Genomic DNA, 21,942 nt, shown 5'->3' on the forward strand with positions numbered 1-21,942 from the left:
TGTGCTATCTAGCCGTGGTTGCCCTTTTCATAGATGACGAGTGGTGCATGCAAAGCCGTGTTCTTAATTTTATTGAGCTAGATCCACCACACTCAGGCATTGTTATATCTCAAGCTGTTTTTGAGTGCTGCCAACAATGGGAAATAGAGGATAAAGTAATCACTATGACTATGGATAATGCATCCTCCAATGATGTAGCTGCTATTAATTTGGTGGGCAAGTTTGCCGCTAGGAGCTCACCTAATTTCGTGCCTGAGTATTTCCATGTCCGTTGTTGTGCATATATCATCAATCTGATAGTCAATGATGGGACAGCACCTCTTGAACCTTTGATTTCCAAACTTAGAGAGACTATGAAGTACTTGAAGAAGTCACCGTCTCGCATGCATAGAATCGTGGGTATTTGCAAGTCCCTTAACATTCCAATTGGAAGAGGGTTATGCCTAGATGTTGCAACAAGATGGGGCTCTACAAACAGAATGCTAGTTGCTCTCAAACAATATAGGCCAGCTTTGAATGAGTATGCTCTAGTGGATTCTACCTATGCATGGAACCCTAGTAATCGTGATTGGAATTTATTTAGCACTATTCAGCCCATATTGAATTCATTTGCTGAAGTGACCACAATTTTATCTGGATCAAATTACCCCACCGCCAACATCTTTTATCCATACATATTAGATGTTAAGATTGCTGTGAACACACATGCTGTTCGATCAGAGGATGAGGGCTTGAGAGCAATGGGTAAAGCAATGCTTGATAAATTTGACAAGTATTGGGACAACAACTATGCAGAAGAGCAATTATATGACAAAGGGAGAGATAGAAGAAAGAAGAAGAACAATGTGATGGTGATTGCTTGCATTCTTGATCCTCAGTTCAAGTTAAGGCTTGTGGAGTATTGTTTTAAAGAGTTGTATGGAGAGAATAAAGGATCACGTGAGGCAAAAGACATAAAAACAGAATTCTCTGCTCTTTTTTCCAAGTATGAGATGCAACATCGAGAGAAAAATGGTGAGAGCAATGAGACTAGACAAACTGCAAGTTCTAGTAGGTCAACTACTGCTATGTCTACACTCTCTAGTGGGTTTAAGTCATTCTTGGCTGAGACAAATGCAAACCCAAGCAAATCTGAACTGACAAGCTATCTAGAGGACAAAAATCATCCCATTGAGGATACTAATTTCAAAGTTCTTGATTGGTGGAAGCTCAATGCTCACAGGTTTCCTATAGTTGCAAAAATGGCAAGAAACTTCTTGACTATACGGGCAACAAGTGTGTCTTCGGAGTCCACATTCTCTACAGGAGGTAGAGTTCTAGATGACTACCGCAGCTCACTTCTCCCTAGTATGGTTGAGGCACTGGTTTGTGCTTCTAGTTTCATTAAAGATTCAAAAATTAATATGATGAAGCCTACAATAGTTGAAGTAAGTTTACTTGCTGCTATTTTCTTTCATTGCACTTGTACAAATTTAATTCTTTTGTGCATACTAAAATAGCTGAACTCTTGGCAGGAAGAAGACAGTGACGATGATGTGGAGGTCATACCATTCCCGAAGTCGGTGGTTGAGACCAACTAGTTTGTTTGTTATGCTTCTTTGGTTCTTTTGCTGCTATATGCCTATATGATTGTGTTGGACTTGAGCGTTGTTTTGTGTTTTGAACGTACGGCCTTTTGTGATGTAATGATTATTTGAGTGATGGTCTGATGGAGACATGGACAGTTCTTTTGCTTTGTGGATTGGCTGGAGAGCCTGGAGTGGTGGCTCCTGTTAATCCGTTATGATTTATAATGTTGTACAAATGTTTTGTTTGTCAGTTTTTCTGCATACATGCTGCCCTTTTTTTTTGCCGCTAACGAGCTTAACGAGCGCCCGACGAGCGCTCGCGAGCAGTAAACGAACCGAGTCGAACAGGCTTTGATGTCCGAGTTCTTAACGAGCGAGCTCTTAACGAGTCGAGTATGCTCGTTAGCCAGGCCTACGTACATTGTCACTTTTTTTTCTACATTTTACTTTTTAGTAGTAATTACATAATTTATGATTTTTCTTACATCTATCAAGGGAAGATGCCGAGTGAAACCATAAGGACACTATAGGTTATGTTGAGGCGGATTCCTATGGTCAAATATATTAGCAACAAATATTTACGTTTTTAATGTCAAAATTGTCAATATAATCTTGTGTGCTCCTTTCGTGCTTATCTGATTACTCTGTGAAGTACAAGGATCAATAATTATCTTTACGATGGCACAATGATCCATTGTAGTGTGTTCTCTACTCTTCTTTGATTTTACATTATCAACTTCATATTGCAGAAGTCGTCCTTTTCTAAATATTTAGGTTTTTAATGTCAAAATTGTCAATATAATCTTGTGTGCTCCTTTCCTGTTTATCTGATTACTCTATGAAATACTCCCTCCGATTCATAAAAAGTCTCGCCCACTTATTAATGTAATAATTAATTTGTCATTTCAGGTCCATAGTAAAGTTTGTTTCATAAGAAAAGAAATAAAAATGGTTGGGAAGCTCCAAACCTTGTGCAATAAATAACCTTAAGTCTCAAGAAAATCCGAACTCATCTCTATATTGGAATCCCTTCGTGTCTTGACTATATTCAAGCCATGAGATATGCATTGGGACATCAAAGGATTTTATTTCACCTAAACGATGTACTCAAGGTAGCAAAAATCAGCTGGAACGATGATTTTCTTTCCGGCGTGGTCTATTGGTGACATGAATCACCAATTGGTGTTCCAATGAGCCCAGGTGACTACCCCTGGAAAAAATCACTACATATTTTATTGTTCTAAAGTCCGAGGCAATCATATTTGTGTTTTTTGGCATCATATACGGTTCTAAGCTCATGGGATGGTGAAGATTGGATCAAACAATTTGTAAGTTAAGTATTCTCCGTGCATGATCATGTATCTCTATGAAAAAGCAAATTTTTGGTATGCTTGCATATGAAGCTAGGTGAGGAAGCAATTTTTGATACACCTGTTCAAGTACAATGGATATGAAGCGGAAGACATCATGCATCAGGAAATAGATACTCCAGTCTGATAAAACACGTTTAGTTGTGTTCTTACTTTCTATACATACAGTGTTTAATTATAACTTTTAAAAACTCATTTCAAGTTGAAGTGGAGTTTCAATATTTTGAAATACCATCAGGCTATCTTTTGCATGCATCTGAATTTTCACATGCATTATGCGTGGTGATGCTCATATATGAGAAGTAAGGGCAAATGCAATATTTGTCGCAACCGGTCAGTACTTGTTCATCTTTACTACTACCTCCATTTCATAATTCTTGTCGAAATCTTACATGTATCTAAATATTTTTTAATAATAGATATATTTATTTTTTTGCGAATTTAAGAAAAGAATTACGAAAGGGAGTACTGCTTAATTTCGAGTTTGGTTCGTCCGTCCGACCGTCCGCTCGCCCCCCACCACGCAGAAAACCATCGGCGCATCCCACCCCTACGGTCGAGCCGAATCCATCACACAAATCCCGCGATCAGCTCGATCACCGCCGCCTCCTCGGCATGACCCCCTCCCCCCTGCGCCGCCTCAATTCCCCGTCGTCACGCCCGCTAGGCCGGCGCTTGCCCAAAAACCATCGCCCCAGGATGCCGTCGCGCCGGATGGCCACCTTGCCTCCGCCCGACGAGATCCATGTTTGGCCCGCCGCTGCCGTCCTCTTCCCTCTGCTTGTGCCGCCGCCCTCTGCAAGGCAGCCGCCGCCTCCGCCCACCAAGGCCGCTGTCGTCGCCTCCGGTGGCCACGATCCATGGGCGGCCCGCGGCCGCCGCCGCCGTTCTCGTTGGAGATTCCACACCTCGCCCCGCCGCCATGCTCCACCCCGCCGGCCGTCGTCCCTGCCACCAAGATCTGCCCTCCCCACTCGGATAACCTCTCTGCCATTACCACACCCCCGATCCGCCTTCCTCCGCCAGGATTCACGGATGGCCGATCCTCCAACTTCGACGCCCTGACAGCTGCTGTCAAGGTAATCGCTGAAATCCACAATGCTATCAAAATTACACTTGCCTGCTTTACCTGTGGTTCGGATCATACGTTCTCAATGAATAAGGTTGCACAGAAAAATCGCTCCGAAATTCGCTTGTTTAGTTTCCTTTTGGTTATTCAGACTAATTATGTGAAGAAGCTAGATAATTTGCTTGTTTACTTTCCTTTTGGTTATTTCGACGCTGCAATCTTGGACTGTATGTTCACATGGAACCTTCTGATTAGTTTATCAATGAGAAGATCTGGCCTCATTTTCCTATACCAAGAGTCATATGCTACTTTTGTATTGCCTAACTCCCAGCTTTGCTGTATGTTAAATTGTTAAGGCATGTTCTTTTTGCAGCAATTGGTATCTGGAGTTAACTACTGTCATTCTAATGCAATTCATTGATGCCTCATAGTTGGACAGAAATATTTTATCTGCTTATGTATCTGTGCAATTGAATTCTATTTGTCCAGCACATATTTTACTTTCCTATATGACTCCGAAGTACTCTTGTTGTAAACCCATTCCTCTTGTTAGGTATCAGCTATCATAACGTTAGCCATTATGCTACCATACCCCCCCAGCTAATTCCTTTTTCTGTTAATTAACATAGATTGCCTAATGACAATTCAGTCCAATAAATGAACCGTCAGCCCAATGCCCACCAGGAAAAAGTTTTACAGAAAAATCTTGTGCCAACATGTTTCACAAGCAGTTATATTTTCCAGAAATAGCTCATAAGGAGTATGTATTAGTTTTGAGCTCTGGTACAAAGGTGAATTGAACTTTGAACATAGGCTACGGTTTGTCAACTTTTGATGCTTCCATACTCATTACTGTGATGCCAAATTTGGGCAGTGCTAGCAATATATATTCTCGATCTGTGGATTTTTTTATCATGTATGTGCTAAAGTAAGTTTGTGGAAAGTATCTACTTTTATATATTACCTCATGTGTCCCATTGTAGGCAGTGGAAGCGCGTCTGATTTAGCGAATTTACAGAGATGGTGATAGGTGTCTGTGGAGACTTCGTAGGTGATAGTGTCAGCGGCTAATTGTAAAGTATATTTCCAACAACATTTTAAAGCATATTACGTTGGACAACAGTGACAGCATATTTCCTAACAGCTGTGACACACAAGAGCTGAGCTTGCTAAAAACTACTGTCGATAGCTGCTTATTAAGTGATATAGTTATATGATGAGGCCATGGCCATTTAGGTTACTATTAATATTGTCTATTTTACTGTATATAATCATGTATATATCTTCGCAAATTGTCAAGTTTTTGATAAAATATATAGTGTTGCGGTATCCCTACTGTTTTTGGTAAAAAGAAAATTTTAGGTTGTTTTCATAAGGACATTTAACTTTCAGTTATAGTTTGTCAGGTAAGAACCACAGTTTATTAGAACAACAAAACTTTAAAAATGAGAGAGTTCATGGGTATGCTACAACTCAAAATGAATCTTCTGTATTTTCGTCATTAATGAATTTAGTAATTGACCAAAAGAATGTAGATCCAATGGGGGTGTTCAATTCATGTATATTACTGCCATGTTTGTCTAAATAATAAGTAAAACACAGAGAACAATCAGTATACGCATTTCTGAGAGTTAAACTGAAAGTGTTGTCTTTTCGAATGCAGCCGTAAACATCCTGTTTGTGGTAATTTTCACCTGCTGTTTTCTGCAGAGAGTGGGCGTGTGTTCGCTACGGGGCTGAATGACTTCGAGCATCTCGGGATAGGCTTCTCTACGACTCATATTGTGGTACTGTGCCCTGCAAGCTCATAGTTTAGTGTTCTATAGACCACTGAATTATTCTAGAAAGCAGAATTATTTGAGGTGTTTTCATATGAATGGTTTATCATTAGTTCACTGCACACTGATGTATGATACAATCTGCTAATGTAGTTACTAAATTTGGCTTATTGTGGGTGCATCTGCTAATAATTTTCTTAGCAGAAGTTTGGTTTACTAGACTTTGCCTATGTTTTGATGAAGTGTGATATATTTAGGTACAGCAGAGGATGGCTTGACCACTGATTAGTATCATCTAGCGTGTACAGTTTAGGCCACGCTCTCCTCACGCTCACGCACTCCTTCGCGGCCACGCTCTCCTCACCGTGTGACGAGCCCGACCCCGACGACTACGAATCCGAGACATCCTCTGCCGACACGGCGGCCGCGCATGAGGGCTCCTACTCGCCGTGGAGCCTCGAGGACGAGGGTCCCGAGCAGACCTACACCGTGACCCGCAGATCGCAGCAATCTGGCGGACATCGGTGGGAGGGTGAGGAGCCGCATCTCGATGATGCAGAACAACATGGCCGTGGTGGAGATCTCCAAGATCGCGTCCTTGTTCCTGCCGTTTGGGAAGGAGGAGGTGGATGAAGGAGATGCCGTCCCCAGCGTGACCGAGAGGAGGTGTTGGTCTTCGTCAGGCACATCTCCACGCGACCTGAGACGTGGCTCGATTTCTCCCTCTTCATCAGCGAGCATTATGCGGATGGTAAGATTTGGTGCTTTATAGTGTCTCAGTTTGAGCGCGTTTGGTTGAGAAGAGAAGATTTGGTGAACTTTTTTGTAGTGCAGAGTATCCATCTCTTCTCTCCGATGCTAATTGCTTCCCTTTTAGTTCAGGATAATTAGAGCATACACAAATTGAAGCCATGGTATTGCAATTTAGGGTCAGGGTCGCCAGCCGTCGGTGCTCTCTGTCCCCGCCGGCAAGGGCACGAGGAAATTAACAGCCATTAACCGCTGTGTATATGCCGGCCTTTCATCGCGACCCCACGGGAGGCTGAGGTCAGGTAGGCCGGCATCCTAAGCATCCACCTCTCTTCTCTGATGTACCTTACAGTTCAGTTCAGTTCAATCGATTGAACCTTCAGTTCACCACCGGCACTGAACATGGCTAGATCATGCTGGGATTTATAACTGACCTGCATTTCATAACTTGCGATTCTCCACTCTTGATGTCTGAATTGTGGTACGTGTTAATTCAGAATTGAGAAACCATATTGTTTACTTGTTCTCTTTTTGTTCAGTTTGTTAATTCTCTTTTTTTTTTCCTTGCCAGTAGGCAGTAGCCAAGGCATGTCATTGAGAAGCCATTGAGACTGATCCAGGTTCATACTTGCCACATCCTTCAATGCCGCAATCTAACTGTTAGGTACCTCCAGATTTCAGAGTTGTTGTTGATTGACACTGCACTTGTTGTTTTGCTACGAGACCCCATGTTATATCTATATAACAACAATGGCAACTTCAGAATTGGAGGTGATGTTCTTTCTTCCCAGTTTCTTAGTACCATAAATAATTCAGACTTATCTGTTTGATGACTCTCGGCGAAAAGCAATGCAATTCCCTTTCTGGTGCTCGCAATAATAAGAGTTTTCTGCTAACCTTTTCCCCTAGGCAGTGCTGAATTTTTTTACTTTTGCGCATCTTTGTTGTTTTCATCCGGTGCTGATTGTATCAAATTGGAGCTGGGAAACATAAGTCCAGGTGGCCATGGACGCACTGGGAATGGAATTGGAATTTATCTGCTCCACAGTCAGGTTAGGGAAGGTTATCTGCTCCAGTAAGTTATTAATCAATCAACTCAAACTAAGGTTGATATGAATGAGGTGCAGATGTGTTAGTTTCAAATTTGTCCAACTGAAGTTTTTTTGTGTTATGTCTGACTCATGTTCGCATAGTTTTTCACCGCCGAGGATGCATCTGAAGCTTCAGTTATGTGTTTGTAGAATTAAATTAGATGCATTTGTAATTAGGTGATTGATCAATATGGAAACACTTTGAATGTCGTACTTAAGTGGACAGGTGTCTCCTGTAATAGTTGACAACACTATGACAACAAAGGTCGGTTCCACATTCTTTAGGTGATTGTTCAGTTGTATAGTTAATATCCTTATTAATAGTCAAACCTGGATAATCTTGTTATTATTTCTATAGTGTGGCAAGGGTATTCCTATCAGTTTTCCAGTGATGTCAGATGTGTAATCCATGTCTGGTTGTGAAGCAATAAAAGTTAGTTCATATGTATTTATTAGAAAACTGTGTATTTTACTCAAGCACCAAACATGGGTTAGAAAGGGAAGAGGTTCAGAAGTTCAGTGTTGTCAGGAGTGTATTGAGCCCCTCTAATTCAGACCGGTAGTAAGCGTGGTGACATTAATTGAATGTTTAACCATGTACTGTTATGATTGTTCATAATTATTACATTTGGAAATAATCCTCTAATTTGTGGCCATACTGCTTGGATTGTTGACTATACGAGTGACAAAAGATGGTGGGCTAATGGCAAATATTGAGTAACTTCGTAACTTACTGACATTACCTCGCAGGGGGGTGGCAAACTTTAGTTAGAAATTCTACATCTGAGCTCCCTCCAGGCCGCCATCTCGCCGGAACTTTGTCAGCCAGAGGTCCACCCGATCTGTCGTGTCATGATGACTTTATTTAATTTGTTTTTAAGTTTATTACCCTCTTCGGCCAGAATTACTCGTTCAAATATTACATATATTTAGACGCTTTTTACACATAGATACATCCGTATTTGGGTAAATTTAAGACAACTAATACCGGTCGGAGGGAGTATTACATTTGCGTGCGGTGAGATACCCAATCAAAAATCACACATGAGTTTGTCAATCCGTAGCAACGCACGGACACTCAACTAGTTGGTTATAATGTCCTTTTGATCAATGTGTATTTGTGTGATTTTGTTGTTCCGTAGCGAAGCACCGGCACCCTGCCAGTCCTACGAAGATCGAGAGTGATTTTAGAAAAATTAAACTAGATTTCCATCATTTGCTGTCAATCCCCACCAGGAACGGCGGCAGAACCTAACCGGCCCTTGCGCGTATCGCTCATGGCAACTTGCAGAATTCGTTGCGCAACTTGGGGAGCCCGAATTTTCTGCGGAAGCCAACGAGCGCCTTGAAGTAGTCACTCCTGGTAACTTGGAAATCTAGTTATTTTAGGGAGGCCAGCGAGCGGCGAGATATAGTACTCCGTAGGAGATTAAGAGACGTGGCAGGCCTTTAAATATCCCTCCACCTTTGATCAGCGGAAGCACATTTCTCATCTAGCCTAGCCTTGAAGTAGTCACTCCTGGTAACTTGGAAATCTAGTTATCAGCCTGCTAACCCATCTAAACCCATCCAAACCATAATTTCCCCACCCAACAAACCAAACGTACAAAACCCACCGAACCCACTTTAGCCCAACCAGCGAAACCAATGCTCAGCGATTCTAGCCCAAGGCTTCCAAGTTCACCTTAGTTCCCTGTTTCTGCGTAAGACCCTAGCCGTGTGCTGCCCTGGATCATGCTGTGGTCTGCCTCTCAGTGATCATGCTGTGGTCTGCGTCTCTTTTCGTCCCTCGTTTTTGTCTTTCGGTCTGAAACAAAGAAGTTTGAGGTGTCGTTCCCTCGATCTTGCTGTGGTCGACTTTGTTGTCGCAATCTCGGGTGAGCCTGCTGAATTTTATTTTTTCGGCGTGCCTTCCTGTTGATGTTCATTTGCCTTCCCCTTCCTCCGGCGCAGACCGTCTCAACGACGGCAATTTCTTTGACCGAATGGCGTCTCATCGACGGCCGGAGTTTTTTTTTTTGAAAAAGAGAGGTTGCCCCTCCCCGATTTGCACTTCGATGGGCGGAGTGTTGATCAGTTTTATTTTGTATGTACCAGCAGATGACTTTTGGTAGTTTTCCTTCTTAGGCCTCCTTTGATTCAAAGGATTTTTATAGAAATTTTGAAGGCTCAAAATCCTTTGAAATTTTTCCTATATTAGTCGTTTGATTCGTACGATTGAATTCTATAGGAATTTTTCCGAAGGATTCATTTGTACTTCATTCCAAGGAAATTTAACATCCACTCCAACCTCTTGAAAAAAATCCTTTAATCCAATAAAAAAACTTTGGGACAAACAAATCGGATCAAGTGGACATGACATTACAATCTCCATTTTTCCTATTCCTTTATCTTTCTAATCATATGAATCAAAGAGACCCTTAGCCTGTGGTACCGTAACTAATCGCATAATCATATTCTGTTTTTTCATTCAGGGATAAGGATGCTCCGCAGTACAACTTCTTGGGCCTCGTCTGCCATGGGCTCGTTCAATCAGTTCGAGTTACCTGGGCTGCCGTATTGCGTGGGCCGCCAAGGAAGCGCTCCACCACAGTCTTCGCTTTCTCTCTACTCGCCTTGGCCATCAGTGTGCTGCTCGCGATTACTGACCATCCCGTGCTGGTGCTGGCGGCAGCGGATTCCGTCTTCGTCGCCTCCGGCAGCATTTTCTGTCATGGTAGGGCAAAATTAAATGTCTTTTTGTGTCTATTGTTGTTTGCCCTCCTCTTATTTGAACTTGCATTGCTGTTCTCTCACGGTAGGGTGTCTTGCTGAGCCCTCCTGTTTGACCTAGCTCTTTCTACTATTCTGCATTTGCAGGCGTTTCGAAACTAGTGTTCTTCCCGCACTGGAGGATTTCGTTTCCGCCATCTTCATCGTCGCTCCCACCTTCCCTTTTTGCCGGTTCATTTCATCGCTCCTTTTTGGAAGGTGAGAGCCGGTAAAGATTTTCCGCTATGTGCCTTTCCTTGTTTTGTTCTCCTGATGACCTGGGAGATGATGATCGTGCTTTGCGACTATGTAGATGTCGGCGCAGTACATACGTGCGTTGGATGTAGCCTGAGCAGAGGCTGAGAGCAGGGTAGCTGCAAGACCTCAGGCTTCCTGTGATGTAAGATCTTCTCATGTGATACCCCCTGCTCCAAATCTTCCGTAGAAATGTTTATGTTTCAAGATATTACTTCCTCGATTAAGTACACCACATCTGGAGGTCGATTCGCAGCAAAAAGATGCTTTTTTTCCTTATAAAACGCACCAATTCTGCTATGCTCCAAATCTGCGTTAGAAATGTTTATTTGTAAATGTTTTACTTGATTAAATGCACCTCATCTGGAGGTCGATTCGCAGGAAAAAGATGCTTGTTTTTTTTCTAAAAACGCACCAATTCTGCTCTCTTGGAAAAAAATACCAAATTTTGGGGTTACCATTTTAATCTGATACACTCTACTTCTATGTCAGAATGTGCCAAGATTTCCGGTACCTGTTCAGAACTATGTTGCAATGTATACGTTGGCTGGTGACACCAATCGTCGTGGAGATGTGAGGCACACTTGGGTTCCTAGTGTGCCTGATGCAATTCGTCTGAATCTGAATGTTGATTGGTTATCCTTTAGACCAACTCAACGGCAGTTCTTCAACCTGTTTAGGCAAGTCCATGATCGTTATTTGAGGCTGCAATCAGTTTCTCTCCCGCACAGGGTGATGCGGATGCCTGCTGCACCTGTGTTGCCACCACCCATGGATAAGGTTCGTAGGCTTGTGATGTTGTAATTTCTCATCATCATTTATGCTGTTATGAAATTGTAGCATGATTTGGATATTCTTTGTCAGGTGACGTACCATATTATTGTGCTGAGGGACCAGCGGCCCGGAAGAGGAAATTCCAAGGTTGAATTTCTCAAGAAGGAAACTGATAACTATGTGGTGGCATGGAGAATCATCAGTATTGTGAATCAACTGAACCAAGTGCAAGTGCCATGGTGCACTTTTTGTGATCATACTGTAGAAAGTCATATCGTTGGAGTTCCACTTGTTACAAACTACAGCTCAAGATACAATGATGGTTTGTATGTACCTGTCATATTTGTTCATGTCTTTTTACATTTCCCTCACTTCTGTTTAACACTTGCCTTACTAATTCTGTTAATTATTTTGGCAGGGACGCTGTTTATATAGACAATAACAGCTTGGAAAACTGCATGGATTTTTTGGCCAAGCTGTATCAGAATCCCAACCTAAGCGTAACAGACGAAGGGAAAAGACTCATCCAAACACTATTTGTGATGTTAGGTGAAGCGCAGAGATTTGGTCCAGTCCAACGGTACGTACTGTACTATGCTATGCGGAATCCTGCAACCCATTATGTTCTGGATCTGAAGACCAATACATACATGTTCAACTTGATAAAAAATTGGGGACTAACATCAAACGCCATCTTAAGTTTGTGGTTGGAGATTCTAAATGGAAATATGCTGATTCCCGATCATCGAGTGGATATTGCATCTGAGGTTGCTTTTTATAAAGACAAATCACAAGCTGCTGTGGTTAGAGTTACAGAGAAGGGATGTTACAACCTTCTGAAGTTCGAAAAAGACTTCTTCTGGATAGATATAGAACGGGGAGAATATGAACAAAGATTTGCGATGAAAGCTCTGAAAACCCTTGCTGGTGGCAATGTATATCTTGTGAAATACGACCCTATATTGGTTCAGAAAATTTTGATGCGCCTTGGTGGCTATCGAGGGTGCTTCGACTCATAAGATATGTATGCATCTTCCTTAATCTGTCGTTTACATGCATCTTTACTGTTTCAATTGATATCCCTATTTTTTCTGTAGTATTGGGTTGCAGTACTATTTCTAATATCTGAGCAATATTTTGTTTTGTATTGAAAATATTGATTGTAACTCATCCAGTACTTTGTTTTGTTTCCCTTCTGATAAGGTGTTGACATGATGTTACTAACCAACCACTCCTTATAATTATGAAATTGCAGGTTTTATTGAACTCCTCCGCAATTGAACCGGTTCACAATTGTGTTCTTCGGTTCACAGTTGTTCATCTGAGGTTGCTGTTCATAAAGGCAAATCACAAGCTGCTGAGAAGGGATGTTACAACCTTCTGTAGTTCGAAAAAGACTTCTTCTGGATAGATATACAACTGGGAACATATGAAAAAGATATGCGATGAAAGCTCTGAAAACTCTGGCTGGTGGCTAACTTTTGTCCAAAATCTGAGGTTCTTTACCACACAGCCCTGTAATGCGATATATCAAGGTTGTCATGGGAAGACTGTTGTGGTAGCTTTTATTTTGAAGTTTGGAGATGAAAGTTGTGTGGCATTACTTGGATGTTACAATCTAATTAACATGATTTAGTTCTCAACTTTCTGCTTATTTGTTTACTGCAAGTCCTGTTTTATACCTGATTTATACAACATTCATGCATTAAATTTTCAGAAGGAATCGAATGGTGATGGTCTGTTTGAGTTTTCGTGCAAGCACCGAGGGAATACTGGAATAGTGTTCTATTCTGCTTTTTTTTGAAATTTTGTAGGGCTCGTCTGCCACGAATATGAACTAAAAGCTAAAATTGATAACTGTATTATGCGATGTTGCCATTTTTAATTGTTCGAGTAATCAAATGTATTTGTCAATTGCTTTCTCTTCAATTATGCATGAATGTGTAGGTTACTTCTGAATTTGAGCACTCTTGATGCGATTTCCTGTAATGTTTCGCATTTTGGTTTATGGAGAAGAGAATTAAATTGTGCTGGTTGTTAGTTAATTTGAAAGTTCTCTGTACAGTTGTGTTGGGACAAATCGTTGGTGTTTCCAAAGTGGCTTATGTGCGCCTATCAACAAACACATCTGCCACTGCAAAAAGAATAGTTGCTCTAAAAGGTGACGGGTGTGTATTATTTTCCTCTTTGACGCCTGCAAAGTTATCTGATATCGATTCGTATTTACTTCTGCAGGCATATAAAAATAATTTTGTTTATGGTTATGGATTGCTTGTTTTGTGTGTGTGCGCGATCTTCATCTCCCATGTTTCGCAGAAATGTGGAAATAAAGGTGGTGCTGTGGGGCGAGAGGGCTGAGGATTTGATGCTCAGCTGGTTTACGATTCAGGCCAAGATTCGGCTGTAGTAGGTGTCTTTGAGGGCATGCTAATGAAGTCATATAACAGTAAGTCATGTTGTTCATGAGTTGTTGTTTTTTTTGTATGACACAAGCTAACGTGAAAACAAACTTTATTTTGTTTAGATGAGGAGACCTTGAGTGGAGGATCTGCATGCAGGTGGTATTTAAACGAGGATATCCCTGAAATAGATTCCTTTTTTGAGAGGTTGGTACATAGACAGCTAATGTGTTTATTATGTTGGTTAGTTGTTTCTTGCTCAAATTTGTGGAGATGCTTCGATATATTTTGAGAGACTTGCGGACACTGTAGAAATTAGAAAATCTGATTGTCTCTGGTGATAGAAACTATCATCGTTATGATTTTCAAGTGTTTGAATTTTACTCTCCTTAACACCATCTGCGAAAGAGGCAAGTCAGCCTATCACGAGAATTGCTAAAGGTTGTGTGCCTGTTTGTGCCCCGTTAGGTGGTGCTGTTGTTTTCTTAACAGATCAAGCAAATTCCTTGTCTGAGCGGTTGGGTTATAATGGGTTAGGGTTAAGGCATGCTAATTGTGCAACAGCAAATGGGCTAGGTGTGATGTCCAAGTGCTTTCTGCAACTGTATCTGATGTTTGGCCATTTTGTTTTGAAGCTTGGGTGACCAGTTTCCGAAAACACAGTGGGTCTCTACTGCTGCAGAGAATTTCACAGCTAATCGTTCAAGGGCTAACCTACCAATGAAGAGTGTCTCTGAGCTTCACAATATGGACCCTTGGGAAATGGAGGTCTCTTTTGTTTCCATGAGTTTTTCTTTGTGTATTTGTATACTATTTCTCGTGTCATTCAGCTTCCTCACCGTTGTTTCACCACAGGGCACAGATTATTTATGTACTATCACGGTGGCAAGGCTGACAACTACCGCATAGGTCAGCAACTGCATATGGTGCAGAGTATAGGTGCAGCGGAGGTTGTGAAACTCCAAGGGCATATCCAAAGTAAATAATCTTGTTTTTTTTTTATTATGAGTCTTTTGTTATATTGAGTTAAAACCTGCTCAGTGATTTAGTGCCGCTGTTTTGCAGTGCCTAACATTTATATGTGCTGTTTTTCTAGGTATCGTCTTTGCTTGATTGGAACTGATGGAACTGGAACGGCTGAGTTCGTTCTTTTTAACCGTGTTGCACAGCAGCTTGTTGGTGAGAGCGTTGTCCCACTGCTCAAATCTTCTGGCATTCCTCCTGAGATTGCTGCGATTGTGTTGCAAAAGTACACGCTCGCCGTTTCAGTGACAGAGAAGAGTCTCACACAATGGAATATCTCTTTTCAAGTTAATGGTATTGAAACTTTTTTTGGCAAACAAACTTGTGTGCCCAACGACACTCAAGTGTCTGCGACCACGCCTTTGAGGTAGCTAGGTTCACTGGCTGTCGTGGAATTGCCGGATAGTTCTGGCTCCAAGGCTGCTGATGTTCATGAGCTTCCGATTGTGCCCGCTGAAATCCCTAAGCAAGCGGCCATTAGCCGAGTGTTATGGGATTTCTTTTTTTTTTCGATTTGAATAGTACAGAGTATTATGACCAAACTCTATTTCTGTTTACAGCCTCTGGGATCTGTAAAGAGGAAGCTGTTCGAATCGAATGCCAGGTTATTTTTATACGTTATTCAGTCTAATTTTTGCTTGCTTTACTATTATCACTGCAGTGGGCTACTCTATTTGCTGTTGTGTATATAAACTGGTTGAAGCTGGTTACATATTTATCTTAGGGTATAGTTGTTGTGTGTTCTTAATGCATTTGCACTGTGGTTTTTCTATGGTTGCTTTTTCAGTGAAATGGAAGGAAAGGAACACGAAAGCAGTGCAACAGTCCTTGATGCTTCGCTGGAAACGATTACTCAAAATGTGAAGAATGTACCTGCTGGCTCGGCTGAACTGTGAGTTCCTGCACGGTGCATTTTGCATCTTGGTGGTTCAGCTCAGCCATGAGTTGCTGGGCATTATCAATTTTGCATCTCATGGTCTGTTGCCTCAGGGTAGATTTATGCATGCATACTCATTTTTCTGCTGTTGTGCAGTTCCAGTAAGGCTGCCACATCCGTTGATTCCACTGAATTTCAGGTGCATATATAGTATTTGCCAGCTTGGTTACATATGGCAGCTACATTTGATTTTGGTTGTTACTGATTAGATTTGTTCTATTTTGTAGGCAAAAACACCAGACATTCCTCCTGGGTAGTGCTTTGAATTTTGATGACATTTCCGCATGCTTTTGTATATCATGTCCATGTTTCGTAATATGATTTCAGTCATTCATGTCATTGCGTTATTCCATAGGTGCTCGTTGATCCCCACAATCAGTTCTGACGGTGGTGCTCCTTCTCTTCCATATGTACCATCTGCAAAAAAGAGCAACATCGGGAAGAAGACGAAGACCAAGCTCTGAAGGCAATTAGTGTTTGCAACGCAGGTTGGTCAAATTTGCAAATGTTCATTGTTCAGAATCAATCATTTACTACCTTCTTTGGTTATATTTTCTCATGCATTTCATTTCTTGTTTGACAGCCCAGTCAATGGTGTTTATTTTCATCTCCTTTGCTGTTAGTTATTATGATCTGTTGTACCATCTTGGTTTATGTAAATTAAACCACTGTCTTTGTGGCAGTACTGTCCGGATAGTTTGTTACCTATATTCGTATGTTGTTAGGCTCTTTGTGAAGTCAGTTAATGGTACTTTGGAATGACTTCCCTTTCAAAAGCAGGCTATGTTCTGCTGTGACACCGAAAGCACTATGCCCATTTTGTTGTTTATAAATGTAATCTCCCTTTGTGTTTTCTTTCGTCTCTTCTGTATTGTTGCCTGTTACCAGTCAGTTGGTCCAAATGTCATAATCCAATTGGGAAATAAGTTTGCTTATATTTTTGCTGCATTTGTGAAAAGAAAATTTCATGAGATCCTGAGGAAAGCAAGGCGCAGTGGGATAGCATTGTCATCAGTTCACGTATGTAAATTAGTGAACTTTTTGCTGCTATAGCCCCCTCGTTAACGCAATTGACAAGATTAGCCTCCTTAAAAGTGAATGCTAAAAATAGGCTGGCGGCAAGTTCAGAGCAGGGCGGGAAGACCTTCACACCAACCAGAATGGCGGAAGGATAATTAGGAATTAAGTACCCCTATAATAACTTCCTGGCTGTTAGTATCCCTGAGAATTAGGAATTAACTCCATAACTGCTGCAAACAAGGACGCGTCTTCTTCCTGCCGCGTACTTCTCTTCTTCCTGCCGCGTACTCCTCCTCGTCCACCGCTGACCGGCGAAACGCGGCCTCCGGCGTCGGCGGCGGCTGCACGGCCGAGACCGACGAGCTCCAACGCCGCGTGCTCTCTTCCAGAGCGTCCATGGCAAGAGATGTGCGCCCTCTTCCAGCGTCAAAGGTGGCGGCTGCAACGGCCACGACCGCCATCGGCATCCCTGAGGAGACGAGTCCGCTCATGCTTGCGCACCTCGACGTCCTCGCCGACCGCCTGCGGGCTGCGGACTGCGGACTGCGGTGCGATCACCAAACGCCAACACCAAGCTCCGTGCTGACTGCTGAGGCCGATGTCTTGAGCCGCCGCTCGCCAAGCGCTCGCACGGGACGTTGGAATGGATCAGATGACTGCCTCGCTTATGGAAATCAGCCTCTCGGGCCCAGCTCTCTTTCCGCCTACCTGAATGGACATAAGGCCTTCTCGCCGTCGCAGTTGGCGGAAATCTTCATCCACCTTTTGAGTGAACGGCAAGTACCACGTGGCAGTTGCTAGGCATTCCGTCAGGCTAGTTTTGTCAATAGATTTGAGAAGGGTCTAGTTTTGACAATTCTGTTGGGCAGGAGGCCAAAGCAGCAAAAAATTCTAAATTAGTATGGCCAACTTTATCCCTTAATACTACTAGATGGGGTACCGCGCTTTGCTGCGGCCCCACGATCTGTGTGTTATTTTTATTTTCTTTTGGTCCTAGAACTATGGTACTGGTCAGTCTCGTACTTACTTCTAACATGTTGGATAGTTGCTGTCGAGGTGAAGTGGACAAATAAGAAATGAACAATTAGTATATGTAATCATGAAATGGGGAAATACAATGTTTTGCGATTTTTCAATACTCAGTTATGTCAGGGTGCTTCAGGGTTCCGGTGTCTTTCAGGTTAAGCAAACACATCAAAGATGCTACCATTTGAGGTTCAACATGTACGTTGAAAGTGACATGAGTTGGAGCTGGCTCCGCAGGGTGCTATTCATTTGACTGGAACAAAAATAACACTACAATGAACATGAAATGTATACCTAGAACATATCTCACAAAGGAAGTAAACATGCATTAGGCAAAAGTTAAGAAACTGGAACATGATTTGAAATTTGGACTTGAGAGAAATTTGAAGTTACACTTACACGCACAACCTCTTTGGAGGGCAGGATTGCTGTCGTCGTCAGCCGGGAGAGTCGATACGATACTAAATCGGTACAATATTAACTACCCAAATATCTATGATGGGATCTGTTACTCTGTTAGTTTGGCAAGCTAAAATCCACAAGTAAAATTACCCGATAAAATACGTGGCGGAAGACACTATAACCACTCACCAAGAAGGCAGAACTCACTGGTCCGCGGGATGCAGATCGATAGATGATGCACCCAAGGATAATATGTGCCAAAGAACACCATATTTAGACAGACAAAGGCAGACCCGAGCATGAGAAAGAGAAGGAAACCAAAAAATATTCCATGAAGTTCCTTTGTTGATTATGGCCCAATATTTACATCAGTTTATGAATTATAGGTATACAATCTTAGATATTCAGCCTAAGAAAGCAATTTTCAATAATTTGCTACACATGTGTTTTATTTCTTGGGGTGCATACCATTGATGTTAGGCCAACATTGTAAAATACAAATAATTCCATGGTTGCATGAATTCTACGGAATGTTTCAGTGAATCATTTTTCTTCTCTATATTTTACCCTATCCAATTTTCTAGTAGAACAATTTGAATGGCAATGCCACCTGTAGTTACAGGATCATTGCATTATGAAACAACTAACTTTCAGTGAAGAAGTTTCCATACAAAGAGATCTTTACCTTTACTTATGAGATAGAGCAGTAATATTTTGAAGCAATGAGAGTTGGAGATTTCAGCATGTCATTAATTTAGAGAAAGGATATGACAAAGAGCATGCCAGATACATCCTGCAAAACTGGACAATTGCCTACTAATACCTGCACAGTAGCAAAAATTGTCAATGATCAATTGCATTATTGAGCTTTGCTTGCTTCAACTACGAAAGACATAAAGAGGCAGGTCTTATGAAGTTAATAGGTAATGAAAGTGGAGAAGAAAAAGAAAAGAGCTATAGTTCCGCTGATGTTTCTCCTGAATGGACATCTCACACGTATGAACATGTACAGTTCTTTGACAGCAATGAACCGATGATCTCCTTCAGTTCCGCTGATGTTTCACATGAATGGGCATCTCACATATATGAACAAATATAGTTCTTTGAGCGCGATGAACCACTGATCTGCTGAAGGAGATTTCAATCCCAGGAAAGGTATGACAGATGAACATTAGCAATAGAATATAAACGTAACTGATGCAGGATGAGGATTGCTGAGATCAAAGGACCACGTAGATCAATAGACTGGATAAATCCACACATTGTATAAATCCATGACACCAATGTGTCAAATTTTGAGAGGAACTAGGTAAACAAGTCTTGCGAAGAGCAAGGAAGGGGTATACGCAGCGACAAAGGGCCAGAGCCGAACTGGCTTCTTTGCTACGACAAATAGAGTAGTACAGAATGGGGGTGAAATCAAATGTTATCATCAACATTCTAATTTCATTGATAAATCTGCATTCTATTTTATTTATCATCCAGATTTCATCACTAAATCAAATACTCAGTATTACATATAGCATTTCGGGCAGAGGAACATCTGCGTTCTTTGGGTGTTAACCTGAAAAGGTTGACCTGGGTAGCGGGAGGCAGATCTGGGAGGGGGTAGTTACCTTCGTGCTGGCCGGGCTGGGTGCGTTGGGCGACAGTGCGCACAACGAAGACGATGAACTCGCGGGGGGCGCCATGCTGAAAGTACCCGAAGTGGCTGACGTATGTGGCATTCGCTAGCAGGAATGCCTCGGAGCCAGGCCCGCCGCCGTCGGACGACGTGGAGGAGCCGCATGCGCCGGATGACGAAGGCTTCAGCACGGGTGGCGCCATAAGCTTCATCTCTCCTGCACCAAGGCAAGATCTCCGACGCACGTGGAGATGGGTAGATAAGAAGGACGGCGGGAAGCTTCTCGGGGACGGACGTGCCGCCGTCAGCCGTGTCGCTCTGGGGGGTGTGACCGTGTGAGATCCACCGCGGGAAAGACCACGGGCGGCGGCGCTGCGGAGAGAGGGGAGGCGGCGGCGGCAAGTTGGCCGGAGAGAGCCGGACTGACGGGAAGCAGACAACGGCGGTGGCGGCGCTAGAAGAGGGACGGGTCCAGATCAACCAACGGACCAAATCGGGCGGTGAAGAAGAAAACAACGAACGGCAGAGATCAGAAGTGAGCAACGGTGGGGATAAGAACACGTAGAGGCACTGAAAGGGGCTCAGATTCTCCCGCCTTTAGAGAAGAGAAATATGTGTCTAACCTGCTCTTTTGCCCTTCTTTGCTCCATGCTTGCTTTGAGCGTCATGGCCCAGTGTAAAACACCTGCCAACCTTCCCGTCAAAACCAGCCTATGCCTTTACTGTCGCGTCTCAGTGCGCTAAGTACCGCCCGGGAGGCGCCTAGTCTGCACCATGCTAATAGACTCATCTGCACCATGCTAATATCAACAGGTTTATAGTTGGATAATACTAATATATGAATCTGTTGTACTCTAAAATATGCTAATACTGTGGTTAAGATCCAACGACCAAAGAGCATAACATGAGTTCACCGTTTTATATATCTATTATTATCTGCTCTTTCCGTTTCACAATACAACGTGTATAGATTTTTTTCATTTCTTTCATAATACATCTTATTTTTTTTCTTGGTATCCGCACCCAGCCAATAACTACTTATGTTCATTTATTATTGACTCAATATGAATGGTCAGGCACTAGAAATGAGTGGTGTTTTGGTCCAAATACACAAATCTATATGAACTGTATTTTAGAACGGAGGAAGTATTAAATTGGAGTTGGTGGTGACGGCACAAGCCGTAGCCCAAATTACCCAGGGTGGCACGGCCTGGGAAAAAAACACTGCCTCTCTGTCGAAACATTTTCTTTCCGGTTCGCGAGGAAAAAAAAAACGCCCCGTCATGCCCGCCGCCTCTTTCGCTGTGCCACCCGGCGCCGACGCCGCTCCGTGCCGCCCAGCCCGACGGCTCTGCCGCTCCGCGTCGCCCAGCCTGATCAGAGCCGCCTCCCTTCTCGCAGTCGCACCGGGAAACCAAAATCAAACCATGGCGTGAGATCCCAGCGGTTGCCGCCTCTCTCTCTCTCCCCCTCCGTCCGTCTCCTCCTCGCTCGAGACCCGACCCGGTGACCTTGCCGTTGCGCTGACCTGCCGTTGTCGCGGAGGTCCCAGCCGGAACCGCCTCCGCCGTCACCGAGCAAAACTGCGCCCTAGCAAGCGCGTGCTCGCTGACGAGGTCGTGTCCCTTTTTCACGAGGTAAGCTGGTTCATCTTCCTTCAGCTTTTTCCCTTTCTTCCTTCTCTCCATCCTCGGTTATTCTGGTCCAGCTAGAAGTGCTACGGCTAAGATGGTATTTTCTTTATCGTCGGAGTCTTTAGATGCACAATATGTTGTAGATTGTAGATAATCATTTGTGGTATTTCTACTGAGAATGACAATGGACTTCAGGTCAATTTTGTCAGATGTTCTTACTCTGCAGTGTGAAATTTCTCATACTTGATTTTGCTAATTGGCTAACCTAAAATTGACATATTTGACTTGACTAATATACTACTGTCCGTAGATGTTTTCCTTGAAAGCTAGCGTTTGTGTCTGTCACAGTGTAATCCAGAACAAGAATTAAAGTTCGTTTAAAGCAGCAAAACTGCTCCATCAAATAAGTTCGGTGAGTCAAGATGGATCAATTTTTAGTACTGGGTGGATAAATGGCACTGAGCTTCTGAT

General features: G+C 42.7%; 1 protein-coding gene and 1 long non-coding RNA gene across 3 annotated transcripts; one reads left to right on the forward strand and one right to left on the reverse strand.

Annotated features, from left to right (window-relative positions):
• Window positions 1-3,463: 3,463 nt before the first annotated feature.
• On the forward strand, window positions 3,464-16,700 carry LOC104585411. Of its 2 annotated transcripts, XR_002960732.1 has the most exons (6): window positions 3,464-4,017; window positions 5,718-5,794; window positions 6,043-6,536; window positions 6,668-7,016; window positions 7,107-7,587; window positions 7,729-8,018. XR_002960732.1 is itself a non-coding variant. In XM_024455445.1 (5 exons), exons 1-4 carry the CDS (start codon window positions 15,620-15,622, stop codon window positions 16,227-16,229), a joined length of 279 nt encoding a protein of 92 aa, XP_024311213.1. In that variant the 5' UTR covers window positions 15,443-15,619; the 3' UTR covers window positions 16,230-16,253; window positions 16,349-16,700. The 2 variants fall into 2 exon arrangements, 1 of the variants encoding a protein (XP_024311213.1); XM_024455445.1 differs by lacking the exons at window positions 3,464-4,017; window positions 5,718-5,794; window positions 6,043-6,536; ... (1 more) ...; window positions 7,107-7,587; window positions 7,729-8,018 and adding exons at window positions 15,443-15,720; window positions 15,862-15,904; window positions 15,993-16,018; window positions 16,121-16,253; window positions 16,349-16,700.
• A 1,155-nt stretch (window positions 16,701-17,855) lies between these two features.
• LOC112269222 lies at window positions 17,856-21,232 on the reverse strand. Its single transcript, XR_002960734.1, has 2 exons — window positions 20,461-21,232; window positions 17,856-20,291 (listed from the first exon to the last, which is right to left on the reverse strand). It is a non-coding gene; the product is annotated as an uncharacterized LOC112269222 (long non-coding RNA).
• Window positions 21,233-21,942: the final 710 nt, after the last annotated feature.

The sequence above is a fragment of the Brachypodium distachyon genome, chromosome 5 (assembly GCF_000005505.3).
Source record: "Brachypodium distachyon strain Bd21 chromosome 5, Brachypodium_distachyon_v3.0, whole genome shotgun sequence".
Taxonomy (NCBI): domain Eukaryota; kingdom Viridiplantae; phylum Streptophyta; class Magnoliopsida; order Poales; family Poaceae; genus Brachypodium; species Brachypodium distachyon.